Here is a 14,532-nt window from a genome sequence, read left to right on the forward strand (position 1 = left end):
TGGGTTGGCACTGACTCCTTAGGTTATTAAAGTATCTGCCTCTTGGTATTGAAAAACCCAGGTCTCAGAAGCTCCCGGTCTTGTAGCGTCCAAAGGGGCAGCGGCCAGAGTGGCTCAGTCCTTCCCAGGCCGACCACAGGCAACCTCCGGCGCCGAGGCTGAGCCAGCTCCGGATCGCTTTGGCTGGGCGCGCAGCGCCGGGAGAGTCGCTGTTTGGCCTCACAGCATCGCTTGCTGCTGGAGTCTAGGGTCTTAAATCCCTGGAATTCTTGTCTCTCCTTTCCCCCCTTCAATTTTTTTTATTTGTTCACTTGAATTTAAAATACTGTAGCTCCTTCCCACAAGCAAAGGGATTCAAACCCTCCAGGAAGTCGGTATGAATAACCCGAGGTGAATCCGACGAAATCCCACCAGCTTGGGCTGCCGGGCTCTCTGCGAGGCGCGCACTGGGGCAGAGAGGACCGCAGAGCTGCGGCTTGGGCTGTGCTTGCGGGAAACCCCTGCCCGAGTCTCGGGGAGAGCACAGGCCAGCGGTCGGGATGCGGCCTGCGGGGATGCAGCCGCGAGGAGAGCCGGGAGATGAGGAACGCAAAAGGGCTGCGGGCAGGACACTGTTTAACTGGCGCCCATTCCTGTTCTCAGTAGGGAGCACAGGATGGGGCTGGGGGCTTCAGCCTCAAGCAAGGGAACATTTCTCTTTGGGTTTTCGCCAGAGAACGTGTGTACCGTTAGAGTTTTCCGCAGCTTGTGTTTTCCCTTTAAAGGTCTCTGAATGTTGAGATCTACGCGCCCCCAGATCCCCCACCACGGCCACCCCGTTTACCCCGGGGCGGGGGGCTGCTGTGTCCAGACGGTGGCGCTCCCGGCCAGTGCAGCCCCCGCCCCCGGGGTGGCAAGAAGGCTGGTCTGGAATGAATTTCGAGGTGTCCGCGGAGATTCTCTGAGAGGCTTTCGGACAGCACTCTGAACTTTCAGCGGCAAGCTGAAATCCACTCCCGAAGGGAGAGTGCTGGTGTCTGGTGGCAGTCCCAAGCAGCCCGCACCCCCAGTCTGAGTGCGAGAGACGCCCAGCCGGTGACCCCTAAGCCCCAGCCTGTAGCTCTAGCCTCCTTCGAGGTCTGTCCCGCTCCGAGCTCCCTTCTGTCCGGAGCCTTGTGCAGCACTTGGGGAACAGAGAGAGAGCAGCTGCCGGGGCAGGGCCTTCTACCTCACCCTTGCTGAGGGGCCAGCGCTGGATCGCATCCCTGTAGTTGAGGCTTTCCCAAGGCCGGCGGGCTTCCAGATTGGGGGTCGAGACGTCTGGGAGGACAGGGAAAGGGTGGAAATAAGACCCTTGCTGGGGAACGTCGGGGAGAAGGGCCGAGGGGAGTCTGAAGTGGGACAGAGGGCGCTGGGCGGCCCATGGCTTCCAGGCGGCCGACCGGGGACGGGGCACCCTCTCTGCCACCGCGGCACCGCTGGCTCAGCCAGCCCACAGCCCTGCTTCGCCCAGTAGATCGCGCGGAGCACCGGGACAGGGGCCAGAAGGCGGAGCGGCTGGCCCTGGATGTCCTGGAAGCGCTCTTTAGGCAGCCCCGACCCGCTCCGTCAGAGCCGCCGCTGGGAGGGATGAAGTCCCGCTCTCGCTCGCCCCGAAGCCGGTGACCAAGCGGTCACCAGCTGCCTCCCCTAGTTCCTAGCGTGCGCACCGCTCTCGGCTTCTAGAGCGGGACACAGGCTACATTTGTTCATGTGGAGTGCACGACCTTTACGGGGACCCAGAAGCCACTTGCTGCTGCCGCTACGGGAGCTAATCCGGCTCCTGAAGGAAACAGCAGATATAAGTTCCCCAAGAGTAGGGACCCCGATTTGGGGTGGAAGCCCCCTCAGCAGTGGTCCCCTGCTCCCCACCGGGTGCAGAAGGGCTCTGGTCCTTCAAGAGCCTGGAGAGTGGGGGCAACCTCTTAAGGATACTGTAGGGCTAAGCTTTAAGGACCACCGGCTGTCCCCTGCAACCCATGTCCCCGTCCGTCCTACAATCTCTAGTCCTTCGCCAGGTGTTTGTATTGAAGGGAAAGGAGAATTTGCTAGAAACAGATGCGGGTGGGCTGGAAGGGAGGGGAAGGTGGACTCTGAGCTAGTCAGGAAGCAGGTACCTGAGGGACAGGCTGGAGGGGTGGCGGGCTCAGAGAAGCACAGACAAGGCAATCGGAAGCAAGAGGACACCTCGCTGTGGATTTGTGTGTGGGGGGGAGGTGGTAATTAAGGAGTGGGTGGCCGGGGAATTCTGATTGGTCAAGGGGAGGGGTTGGGGTGGGGCTGGCCACTTCTCGAGGCTTTAAAAGCTCATCGGAGGGGGGGAGACCGCTGTCATTTGCTCTCTGAACACCTGAGAGGAGGGCACGCTTTCCCTTAGGTCCTGGTGACAGAGCAGCAACAGGGCAGGTATTGGCTATCCCAGCCGGCTGCTGATCCTGAGCCTCCTGGGTGATCTTAAGGGTCTCTGGGAACAGCATGGGGCCCAACCTGGCAGTCCCGACCCCCTATGGCTGTATTGGTTGTAAGCTGCCACAGCCGGACTACCCACCGGCCCTAGTTACCTTCATGTTCTCCGCGATGGTCTTCACCGTCATTGTTGACCTGATCGGCAACTCCATGGTCATTTTGGCTGTGACGAGGAACAAGAAGCTCCGGAATTCTGGTAAGCCACCCTTCCTCTCCCTACCCACTGTGCAGCGCTTGCAACCTGGAAAGTGTTAGTGTGGGCGCCCCGTTCACACGGAATGTCCCCGCTCCTCAATTCCTCGCAAGCCTGGGGAGGGGCGATGCGGTGCCTGGGTCCCGTAAACTTGGGGGCTCCCTAAGGCCAGGGGAAGGCTCAGAAGCTAGCTGGGAGCATCCCACTGCAAAGCCCGGGCCCCCGCGGTGCGTGGCAGTCCCTCGCTCCCGCTCCCGTCGGGGGCCGGAGGCGGAGAGTGTCGCGGCTTCTCCGGGACAGCCAGCAGCGCTGGACGCCACAAGGGCGTCAGCGCTGAGGCTCCGCGAGCAGACGGACGTGGAGGGAGCAGCGGTGTCGCGAGCCCAGCCCTTTGGGGAAAAGTTAATTTCGCGGCGGCCGTTGTGGTTGTTTCCGAAGAGCATAGCTTTGGCCGCGCCCGAGCCCAGCGAGACCCCGCTCGCTGCGGCCCCGGAGCTCCCGAGGGGCTCTGAGTGGCGGAGCGCAGACCCCCGCGCCCGATGGTCGAGCGGGGAGCTCCGAGCCCCCTGCAGCCCAGCTCGGTCCGCCCGTCCTAGGGCTCTCGGCGGAGGGAGCGAGCGGCAGCAGTGGCGTCGGCGGTGGCGATCCTGAGGTCCGTAAGCGGGGCTCTTGGGGTCCCGGGTGGGATGGCGCAGAGGGTCAGCAGCGCGGCGCTGCCAAGGGGCGGTGAGATCGCAGGCAGCGGGACAGTGGACATCTGCGGCGGGCGGGGGCGGCTGGCCCGGGAGCTGGGGGACTGGAGGGGCTGGGAATGCAAAGCGCCTGAGTCCGGGACCAGCGAGCGGGACTCCCCCAGCTGCTCGCCAGTGCTGAGGGTGGGCAGCCGGCAGCGATGCGGGCTTGGGGACCCGCGGGAAGATGAGCACCGAGACCTGTGCGGGAGGCGGTGGGAGAGGGCGATCCCCGTTTTCAGGTTGGGCTGGCGAAGGGGCCCCAGCTGCATGGGTGGTGCCCTGTGTCTTGGTCGCCAAGGTCTCAAAGGAGCTGGGGGGCCGACTGGACTCGTGCGGGTGGGGCACGGGGAAGAGGAGAGGCTGGGGTCTGGCGCGGGGTACTGCGGGGGGGGGGGGTTGTTTTGCTGCAATGAGGAGTCACAGGCACCGCGCAAGTTTCTAACTGCAAGGTTGGACAAGCAGTCCGTAGAAGTTGTCTTTTAAGCGCTGAAGGGTCGTCCGATTTCTCCGCAACCTAGAGACGTGGGGCCGCGCCCTGGACCCCACCTTCACTCCCAGAGTGCAGTCTGAAGGTGGCAAGCCATGGAGCCCCGGGGACCACCTGCGAAGTCCTTTTACTTTCCTTTCCGCCTTTCTTTCTCCCTTCCCTTCCCTTATCCAAATAAAAGTTTTTATGGTTGTCGTGGTTTTGTTTCTAAAGAGAGGTTTTGCCCTCTCTCATCACTTTGAGGAAAAGCCCTGGAAAGAACCTCTTGGGTAGAGAGCGCTGGAGCGGAATCTTGGCAGCACCAGCAAAGCAGGCAGAAGGAGCCGGCCCGCTGCCCTTACAAAGTCCACATCTTCCAGTACAAGATGAGCGCAGTACTTTGCCAAAGCAGTGCTAATTAGCAAAGAGGTGTTTCCAAAGAAAGCGCCAGGCGCCCGCCCGCCCTTGGCCTCTAGCTTCTCCTTTTCGTGAAGGCCTGAGGGATGTGGGGGTCCCCTTCTCTTTCCAGGGTAGCCTGCAGGCTCAGTGCCATGGGCTAGGGACCCGTGCCCAGCTCTGCGGGACAGGTGTGAAGGACGCACTTCTGCCAGTTCTGATGGGGATCCCCTTACCCCAGCGCGTGTGGGCGCGCGTGCACACACACGCACACACACATGCGCACACGCACACACCCACAGGGGCACAAGCACTATTTCTTGGTCGTAGGACTCCCCTCCCCCCAGCCCAGGCCTTACCACAAGGTTCCCTCCGAGAGGGTGAGTAATAGCAGGGTTCACGCTTAGGTTACTGTCTGAGCCCTTTGGATAAGACTATTGAAGAAAATGGACTTTACGTCCTTTCTCAGCGTCATCTCTTACCTAACCCACTGCGACCTCTCTTCCCTACCCCGTGTGAAATACAGTTTGCACTTTGTTTTCTCGAAAATGGTGTCAGTGCAGCTGTGCCTTCTTGCGACCCTTCTGTGCTCACTGGGTCTTTTGTTCGCTCCCCCACCCCTCAGCGCAGGTGACACTGAGAGGACAAAAGGGTGGGCAAATGGCAGATCTCCCAACCTGGCTTTGCGTCCCAGTCACCCTGGGCCTGCTTGTAAATAAACGTAAAATCACGGTTGCATTTCTTCAAGGGACTCAGGAACTTGGAATTGCCACTGGTCCAGCTGGCCTTTCCTCCACTTTAAATTTGTAGATTGGCACACTTTAACCATTTCTTCTTCTTTGTCTCCCCTCTCTCCTCCTCCGTGTTTTCCAGCCAACATCTTCGTGGTCAGCCTCTCCGCAGCCGACGTGCTCATGGCTATCTACCCCTACCCCATGATGCTGCATGCCATGTCCACTGGGGGATGGGATCTCAGCCAGCTGCAGTGCCAGATGGTCGGGTTCATCACAGGGCTGAGCGTAGTTGGTTCCGTCTTCAACATCCTGGCCATTGCCATCAACCGCTACTGCTACATCTGCCACAGCCTCAAATATGAACGGATCTTCAGTGTGCGCAACACCTGCATCTACTTGGTTGTCACCTGGGTCATGGCTATTCTGGCTGTCCTGCCCAACATGTACATTGGCACCATTGAGTACGACCCCCACAGCTACACCTGCATCTTCAACTATCTCAACAACTCTGTCTTCACTGTGACCATCGTTGGCATTCACTTCTTCCTTCCTCTCCTCATCGTCGGTTTCTGCTACATGAGGGTCTGGAGAAAAGTGTTGGCAACCCGTGACCCGGCTGGGCAGAACCGTGACAACCAACTCGCTGAGGTTCGAAATTTTCTAACCATGTTTGTGATCTTCCTCCTTTTCGCAGTGTGCTGGGGCCCTATCAACATGCTCACTGTGTTGGTGGCTGTTGGTCCGAAGGAGATGGCGAGCAAGATCCCCAACTGGCTCTATCTTGCAGTATACTTCATAGCCTACTTCAACAGCTGTCTCAATGCTGTTGTCTATGGGCTTCTCAATGAGAACTTCCGACGAGAGTACTGGACCATCTTCCATGCCATCCGGCACCCTATCCTGTTCATCTCTGACGTCATCACTGCTATTCGTGAGACTCAGGAGGCCCGTGCCCTGGCCCATGACCGTACCCGCGCCCGCGACCTGGCCCGTGAACAAGACTGTGCCCGTGGCAGTCCTGCCTTGGAGGGAATCCCAATGACCAACCGGAATGTCCCACTGCCTGGTGATGCTGCAGCTGGCCACCCCGGTCCTGCCTCTGGCCACCCCAGACCCCACTCCCGGGCCTCCTCTGTCTACCGGAAGTCTGGCTCTAGCCACCACAGGTCTGTCTCTGTCCACCCCAAGTCTGCCTCTGTTCATCCTAAGCCCACCTCTGTCCACTCTAAGCCTGTCTCTGTCCACTTTAAGGGTGACACTGTGCATTTCAAGCAGCCTGCTCCCAAGTCTGCCACTAGTCATGTCACTGTTCGCAGCTACTCTAGGGCTGCCTTCAGCCCAGCCACCAGCTACCCTAAATCCACCATTGGCCACATCAAGCTTGTTACTGGCCCCCCTGAGCTTCCTGCCCCCCGCTGCCCCAAGAGGGCCACTACTGGACACCTTGAGTCCAACATTGCCGTCATCAAACTCCCTGAGTCTGTCTCCAGCCCTACCAGGGTGTCCACTGAGCCTGAGCTTGCTGTCAGCAAGCCAGAGCCTGCCACCACCACTGACCTCTCTGACCCTACTGTAGTCACCACTGCCACCAAAGATTGCACCAACATGGTGGTTGTGGATGTTGAAGATAAATCTGATGAGATGGCCATGTGAAAAGTGCTCTTGTGAGTGGCCAGGCGGTGGTCCACTTTCTAGCTGCTTCTGCAAATGTAATCCAAAGTGAGACACACACAGACACACGCGGGTGCTGACATCCATCTTTCAGGCATACTCCTCCTTGACATTGTGTACTTGCAAAATGTGTATGTGGCTCTTGCTATCTTCCAGGTCAAATTCCCCTCAAATTTGACATCTGTTGTTCCCAGCCTCCCTTTCCTCCTACAGTTAACCTCCAGCCCCCAGTGACCCCGGAAGCAGAACTGTTAGTTTCTGATTTCCCCACTCCTGCCCTCAACCCCTCACCCATTTCCTCTGCTGCTCCTGCTTTCTTCTCCCACTCCCAGCGCTGTGGTAAAGGTGTGCCTTGGTGACCACTTCTGGCAAGTGACTGTGACTGCATAGCTTTATGTTTTCAACTGTGTTAACTCTTTGTTCTACTTTTTCATGGCAGTCAGAAAAGCAGTTACGAGAAGGTGTTTTCCAAAAGACAGTGACAAAATACGACCCATATCTGAAGAATACAATTTGATAAGATCTTATTAAAATAAATTTATGCCTGTGATATCAAGTGGCAAAAGGAAAAATACAGTCACACCAAATTATTTGCATTTTATGAAAATTCAAATATTGGTGCTGATTTTTGTAGTCAAACAGGGTTGCAAATGGTGAGATGCTTTTACCCTATTTTTAGTCATTTAACTTTTGTAGTGTTTGCCAGGATTTTCTTACATTTAGTTCCACACACAGAGATTCACTCATAACTAATTTCTCTTAAAATCCAAATGTTTGCTGGGCTCCATTAGTCATTTTTATAATTCATAACTACCTTTAACCTTGGAGTTTTTTTTTAAACATGTTGAAGTTTTTACATAGTGTTTACATCTTTCTTTTGTATTCGCAAGGGAATTTTTGGTAATAAGTGGTAGCCAGAACTGAATGAAATATGCTGTATTCTGCCAAAAGCCTTGTCCCTCTGCTGAGGAAGAGAAGCCAATGCCCCTCAGTCCCAGCACATTTGACTGAGGTGCAGTGACACACAATGTGATGCTGTAGCATTCTTGCATCAGCACACTTGACAGCCCAGGGAATGATTCTCTAGAATTTAAGGGAAAAAATACTGCTGTTTAACCAACATTTCAAGTGTTGATTCAAATTGACACTTTAAGTGAAGTTTACTGTACAAAAGCTTGTAAGGCTAAGCAGGAATGTATTATACTGCCTTAATTCTATTTTCTTTTTGTGGTAGCAATTAAATAAAAGTGGTTTGTGGCTTTACCGCATGATTTCTTGATAAATTATTTTTTCCCCACTAGAGTTACAGTATTGACCTTGGAGAATCAGGAAACTCAGGTGCAAGTTGCACCCCTGTGACAACCTGCAGTGTCCCCCAGCAGTCACAGGCCCCTCTTACAGTTAGCCAATGTGGTGAGCTGGTGGGGGTGGGAGGTGGTGGGTGGGACTTGCTGCGAAGGTGTGTTCTTCCTAGTGGCTGACATTGGACAACCTGGGCTGCCTGCTCTGGCTTCTGAAAACAAGTGCCTTTTTTTCTGGTGAGGAAGGAGTAAGCCACGACCCCAGGGGTTGCTGGGACCAGGAAAAGAGCTCAGGCACAGTGGGGGACGCACAGGAGAGCAGAAGGAGGGGAGGGTGATGGCTGCTAGTGTGAGATGGGGCGAGACTGGCCACTGGGCAAGGCTCCTGATCTCAAGGACAGTCTCAAAAGTCTTTAATGACAAAGAAAATGTTCTTGGTAATGTGCTACATACCATAGCACATCATTTACAAAAAAGACATGCACACTTAATACACACACACACACACCAAACAGAGCTATACATACGCGGTGGTCCTGTCCAGCTTTGCTGACTGTGGGCATAGACTGAAGTCATCCTAACTTCCAATGCCCAAGTTAACAATGGTCCCAGAGCCACCAGCGCAATTGTGGGATGCAGGTTGGCTGCCCCACCCCCACCCCTGAGCTGCAAACGAGCGGGCAAGCCTGCTAGCCCAGGATGCTGGGTCCAGTTCTCCAAACTGCTGGAGGAGTGCAGGCTTCAAAAAGGGGCCAGAAAGGGATGGGGAAAAGCGTGCCCCGACTATGGCTTTGTTCCATACTGTGTTCCCAGGGCCACACTGCTGGTGCCCAGAGCCACACAGTGTCCTGGGAAAGCAGTGCTTCAGCCTCTTCTGCTCATCTGCAAGCTGCATGGGACAAATTTGACCCCTCCTGCCACACCTCTGCCCATCACCCCCCCAGCGCGCCTCAGAAACTGGCAGGCTCACACACCACGTAGGAACATTCTTCCCTGTCCCCTTCCTCATCCCACTGCCCAGTGCCCATGCCCAAAGTCAAGACGCCTCCTAGATGCGCTGGAGTTACCTTGCTCACTTGGAGTGACCAAGGCAAGAAGCTGATTCTCTGCATTCCTAGTATGAAGGTTTGGGGGCCCTGGGGGCTTCTGGCTTTCCTGCAGTGATGGCGTAAGGGCAGGTCTACCCAGAGCATCTGTCTCCACAATCAAGGGGTTGTAGAAATGCAAGCAAAAATCATGGCCTTCCTCAGTTTCTATTTCCCCTTTTAAATGGAAATACAGTTTAGGTACTGTAAAGTGACAGCTTGACAATGTCAGTATGTGTGCGTGTGTGTGTGTGTGTGTGTGTGTGTGTGTGTAACTTCTACCCTGGCCCAAAGGATGAGGTGTGATCAAATTATATAGTGAATGTTTCATAAAAAATATTACAAAAGATACATTGCCGTTACACTCTCTTAGTACTCCTTGCTTGGAACACACTTGTGGCTCTCCTCAAAGTCAAAATGACCATGAAAGGTCAACATTTTGAATCAATTCAGGACATGGAGGCAGGCATGACTGCACAACTATAGGCACTCATGAAAGAGGACTTCCAGAAAGCGACAAGAAGGATTGGCCAAGTGTGTGCAAAGTGAGCGTTCTGAAGGGGTTTCATGGCAATGCATCTTTTACCCTGATAGCTATTTCTTTAAACATTCACTGTAGTTCTCAGTCACACCTCACAGGTACCCCAGCAGTAGGCTCCCCTTTGCCTACCCTCTTCCAAAGGCCACCCCCATTCTGACCTCACTGTGCATTACTTTTGCCTATTCTAGAATTTCATATAAATGAAAACATACGGATATATTCTTCTGTGTACAGCTTCTTTTTTAAAAACTGTGATAAAATATATGTCACATAAAACTTGCCACTTAATCTTTTTTAACTGTACATATGATTTGGTGGCCTTAACTATAGTTACAGTTTTGTGTCACAATCACCCTATGTATTTCCAGGATTTCTTCATTGTTTCAAAGTGAAATTCTGCACTTATTACATAATAACTCTCAGTTCCCCTCCCCCAGCCCCTAGTAACCACCACCCCATTCTCTGTTTCTATGAATTGGCCTGTTCTAGGTAGCTTGTATAAGTGGACTCATAACATTTGTCCTTTTTCTGCTTAGCACAATGTCTTCAAGTTTCATCCACTTTGTAGTAGGCATCAATACTTCACTTTTTGGTGGAATAACATTCCATTGTGTGGATATTTCACACTGAAGTTTGGTTATACATTCATCTGTTGATGAAATTTTGGATTGGTTTTATTTTTGACTTGTCAATAATGATGCTAAGTCAAAATGGCTATACTTCTGAAACTGTCATTCAGATGTAACGTAATCCCAATCAAAATACTAACAGTGTACCTCACAGAACTAGACAAAGCAATACTAAAATTCCTATGGAACCAGAAGAGACCTAAAACACCAAAAGCATCTCTGGGCAACAAGGGTCAGGAAGGAAGCATCATAGTCCTGGGCTTCAAGTTATGCTACAAAGTGTAAAAGCAGCACGGTATTGGCAAAAACACAGGATGCAGAAACGACTTCAGGCATACTCAGCCATCTGATCTTTGAAAAAGGGGACAAACACCTTCACTGGAGGAGAGAGAGCCTCTTTGTCAAATGGTGCTGGGAAAACTGGCTTTTCACATGCAGAAGACTGAACCTAGACCCATACCTCTCACCATGCACTAATTTAAAATAAAAATGCATCAAAGATCTAAACATTAGAACAGAAATAATCTGCTGGAAGACAAAATAGGTAAACTCTTTTTTTTTTTTTTTTTTGGTACTGGGGATCAAACTCGGGACCTTGCACTTGCGAGGCAGGTGGCAGAACCACTGAGCTAAATCCCTGGGCCCACAAATAATACCAAGAATCAACAAATGGGGTCAAATCAAATTAAGAACCTCTTGCACAGTAAAGGAAACCATCAACAGAGTATAAAGCTAACCTACAGAATGGGGAAAAATTTTTGTCAGGTACTGCTCAGACAGAGGACTAATATTTAGAGCATATAAAAAACTAAAAAAAATAGACTTTCCAATGTAAAGGCTTGATCAAAAAATGGGCATCTGAAATGAATAGACATTTCTCAGGTAAAGAAATACAAGTGGCCAATAGATACATGAAAAAATGCTCAATGTCGCTGGCTATCTGAGAAATGCAAATGAAAACTACGCTGAGATTCCATCTCACTCCAGAAGTAATGGCTGCTATCAAGAAATCACCCGGTGGGCCGGGGATTTAGCTCAGTGGTTTCATTGCCTGCTGTGCAAGTGCAAGGACCTGAGTTCAATCCCCGGTACCAAAAAAAAAAAAAAAAAAAAGAAATCACCCAATAACAAATGCTGATGAGGCGCTGTGGGAGGCTCTCCATTGCTGGTGGGAATGTAAACTGATACAACTGCAATGGAAATCCGTGTGGAGATTCCTCAAAAAACTTAAACTAGAAGCTCCATTTGACCCAGCTAGTGCCCTTCTAGCTATCCTCCCCAAAGAGTTAAAGACATCATACCATAGTGATGTATATATTCCCATGTTTATAGCAGCACAATTCATAAAAACTAAATCTTGGTAGGAGCCTATATGTCCATCAACAGATGAAAGGATAAAGAAAATGTGACATTTATACACAACGGAGTACTATTTTGCCATAAAGAAGGATAAACTTGAGTCACCTGCAGGAAAATGGATGCACCTCGAGGCCATAAATGTTTACATCATCTTTTTTTTTTGAGGTTGAAAGTAGGAAAATACTTATTTATTTATTTATTTATTGGTACCAGGGATCAAACTTGGGACCTTGCTCTTGTGAGGCAGGCTCCGGAACCACTGAGCTAAATCCCCGGCCCCTGGAAGATATTTATTGATAGGAAAGCTTCTGAGGGGCAGGAGGGGTCCCGAATGGATAGCCCATAATGTTAAATAAATCAGACACACAAGGTTAAACATAACATTTTTTTCTAATATGAGAAATGCAGTATGGCAATAAAGTGCAAAGCAAAAGATAAACAATAAGAAAAAAAGAGAAAGAAGTTATTGTAGTCCAGCATGGACAATGTATCTAAAAGTGTGCCTTGATTTAGTGTAATCATCTTATATGTTTTTTGGCACGTTAGTCTGGTTGTTAATCTGTATATATGGTAGTTAACTTAATAAGTACTTAGAAGATAACTAAATGAATCTGATGCTGGCCAAAACATTTTAAGAAAAGGGGTGGAAGAGAAGGGAAAAAATTGAGATGTGTTCTGTACATGTACCAACTCCCCACGGTGAGTGTAATTATTATGAACTGCAAACATGGACCACTAAAAAGAAAATATTAAAAACAATAATGGTGCCATGACTGTGGATATACAAGCTCCTGTCTGAGTCCTTGCCATCCATCTTGTTAGTTGAGATTCATTCGTATCTTTGTATATATGAGTAGTTTATTTTACTTTTTTTTTTTTTTTTTTGGTACCGGGGATCGAGCTTGGGTCCTTGCTCTTGCGCAGCAGGCGGCAAAACTGCTGAGCTAAATCCCCGGCCCTATTTTACATTTTTATGTAATATGCATATACCATGATTTATTTATTGATTTTATTACTGGTGGACATCTGCTTTGTTTCCAATTTGGGATTGCAGTAATATAAAAATGTACCTAGTAGCTGAGTGACAGAGTACTCCTGAGTATACACAATGCCCTCAGTTCCCTCCCCAGCACCTCAAATAAAGTTTGTATAAACACTTCTGTGCATGTCTTTTAATCTAATTTTGTATGGAGGTGTAACTTTACATATGGTGAAATACACTAATTCATTATAGAGCTCTACTTTAGTATAGGGCTCAATGAAGTTTTACATTGAGACATAGAATATTTCCAGGACCCAAGAGGGGTCACTAAGCAACTTTGCTAGTGCATGAGCTTCATTTAAATAGTGGTATACAGAATTCACTCTGTGGATCTAGCTTCTTTCGCTCATTATTTTGTGAGATTTATCCATATAACTTGGGTAATAGTTACTTATTTTTTATTGCTGTGTAGACGTCTTTTCTATAACTATGACACAATTTTTAAGTCCATTCTACTGTAGCTGGGCATTTGGACTGTCTTCCAGTTGGGGGCTATGAAGAAGGCTGTATTAACATTCTTGTGCATGACTTTTGATGCATATAAGGACTCACTGCTTTTGGAGATATGGGTATCTAGGAATGGCTGAATCATGAGTATAAGTAAGTTTCACTTTATAGACATTGCCAAATAGTTTTAGCCTTTCTAATGTTAGCTATTCTAGTAGATGTCTAGTGCTATTTTATTATAATTTCAGTTTGCATTTCTTTAATGAACAGTGGTGTCAATTAGGTTTTCACATAATTATTAACCATGTAGATATTTTCTTTAATGAAGAACCCTATTAAAATTTCTGTCTTTTTCTTATTGACCTGAAGTTGGATATCAGTGTGTGTGTATGTGTGTATGTGTGTGTGCATGTGTGCTTATTTCATAAGTATCTTCTCTTAGTCTGTGATTTGCCTTTTTGCTCTCTTTTAATTATACTTTTGATGACAAAATTTATTTATAGTATAAAGCTCAATTTATCAGTTTTAATATTATGACTACATTGTACCTAAGAAATTTCTGATTACTCTAAAACAATGAATATATTATCTATTTGTTCTTTAAAATTTATTTTTTTGCCTTTCATATTTAAATCTATGCTCCAACTCAAGTCAATTTTTTGTTTATGATATGAGGTAGGAATCAAGATTTATTTTTATATGGCCGAGATTCAAATTTTTGGGATTTTTTTGCCATTTATTGAAAAGGCCATCCTTTACCCCATTTTCTTGGTCTGTTAGATACTTCCACATAAAAATATCTATCTATCTATCTATCTATCTAGCTATCATCTATCTATCATGTATCTACCATCTATCTGTTTCTGGATTGTCTATTCTGTTCTACTAGTCTATTAGTCTATCCTTGTGCTAATACCTTATTGTTTTTATTAATTATTTATTTAGGTACTGGAAATTAAATTCAGGGCCTCACGTTTGCCAGACAGGTACTGTGCCACTGAGTTACATTCTTGGCCCCCTATATTGTTTTTTTTTTTGGTACTGGGGATCGAACTCGGGACCTTGCACTTGCTAGGCAGGCACTGCACTGTATTGCTTCAAAATTTAACTCTAAATGAAGTACAATGATCAGTATATATATATATATATAGTCTATAATTAAACACATGTTTACGTATATGCATATGTTGGTAGTTAGCATGCATTTCTAGGACCCCAGAGGGCTCTTTCAAGGCCCAATTCAGTTAATACATCTCCCACAGTTCCCCACTAGTTGACCCTCTATTGCCACAGGCCAGTTTAGCCCGTACTTCTTATAAAAGGAATAATGCAAGAGGTGTGCTTCTAGGGCTGCCTTCATTTGTTCAACATATTTTTGAGATGCATCTGTGTAATTGGAAATGTCAGGAGTTCTTTTTAAGATAAAATCGTTTAATGACCTGGAATATCT

General features: G+C 49.1%; 1 protein-coding gene across 1 annotated transcript; it reads left to right on the forward strand.

Annotated features, from left to right (window-relative positions):
• The first annotated feature begins 2,366 nt into the window (after positions 1-2,366).
• Gpr50 (G protein-coupled receptor 50) lies at positions 2,367-7,941 on the forward strand. Its single transcript, XM_004874138.3, has 2 exons — positions 2,367-2,680; positions 5,147-7,941. Exons 1-2 carry the CDS (start codon positions 2,494-2,496, stop codon positions 6,658-6,660), a joined length of 1,701 nt encoding a protein of 566 aa, XP_004874195.1. The 5' UTR covers positions 2,367-2,493; the 3' UTR covers positions 6,661-7,941.
• Positions 7,942-14,532: the final 6,591 nt, after the last annotated feature.

This window comes from Heterocephalus glaber, unplaced genomic scaffold, assembly GCF_053883595.1.
Source record: "Heterocephalus glaber isolate CG9 unplaced genomic scaffold, H.glaber_assembly_v1.0 deba00001066, whole genome shotgun sequence".
In the NCBI taxonomy this organism is placed as follows: domain Eukaryota; kingdom Metazoa; phylum Chordata; class Mammalia; order Rodentia; family Bathyergidae; genus Heterocephalus; species Heterocephalus glaber.

Coding starts and splice junctions, on each gene's coding strand:
- Gpr50 (XM_004874138.3), top strand. CDS start 2,494: ATGGGGCCCAACCTGGCAGTCCCGACCCCCTATGGCTGTATTGGTTGT. Junction 2,681..5,146: donor CAAGAAGCTCCGGAATTCTG/GTAAGCCACCCT, acceptor CGTGTTTTCCAG/CCAACATCTTCGTGGTCAGC.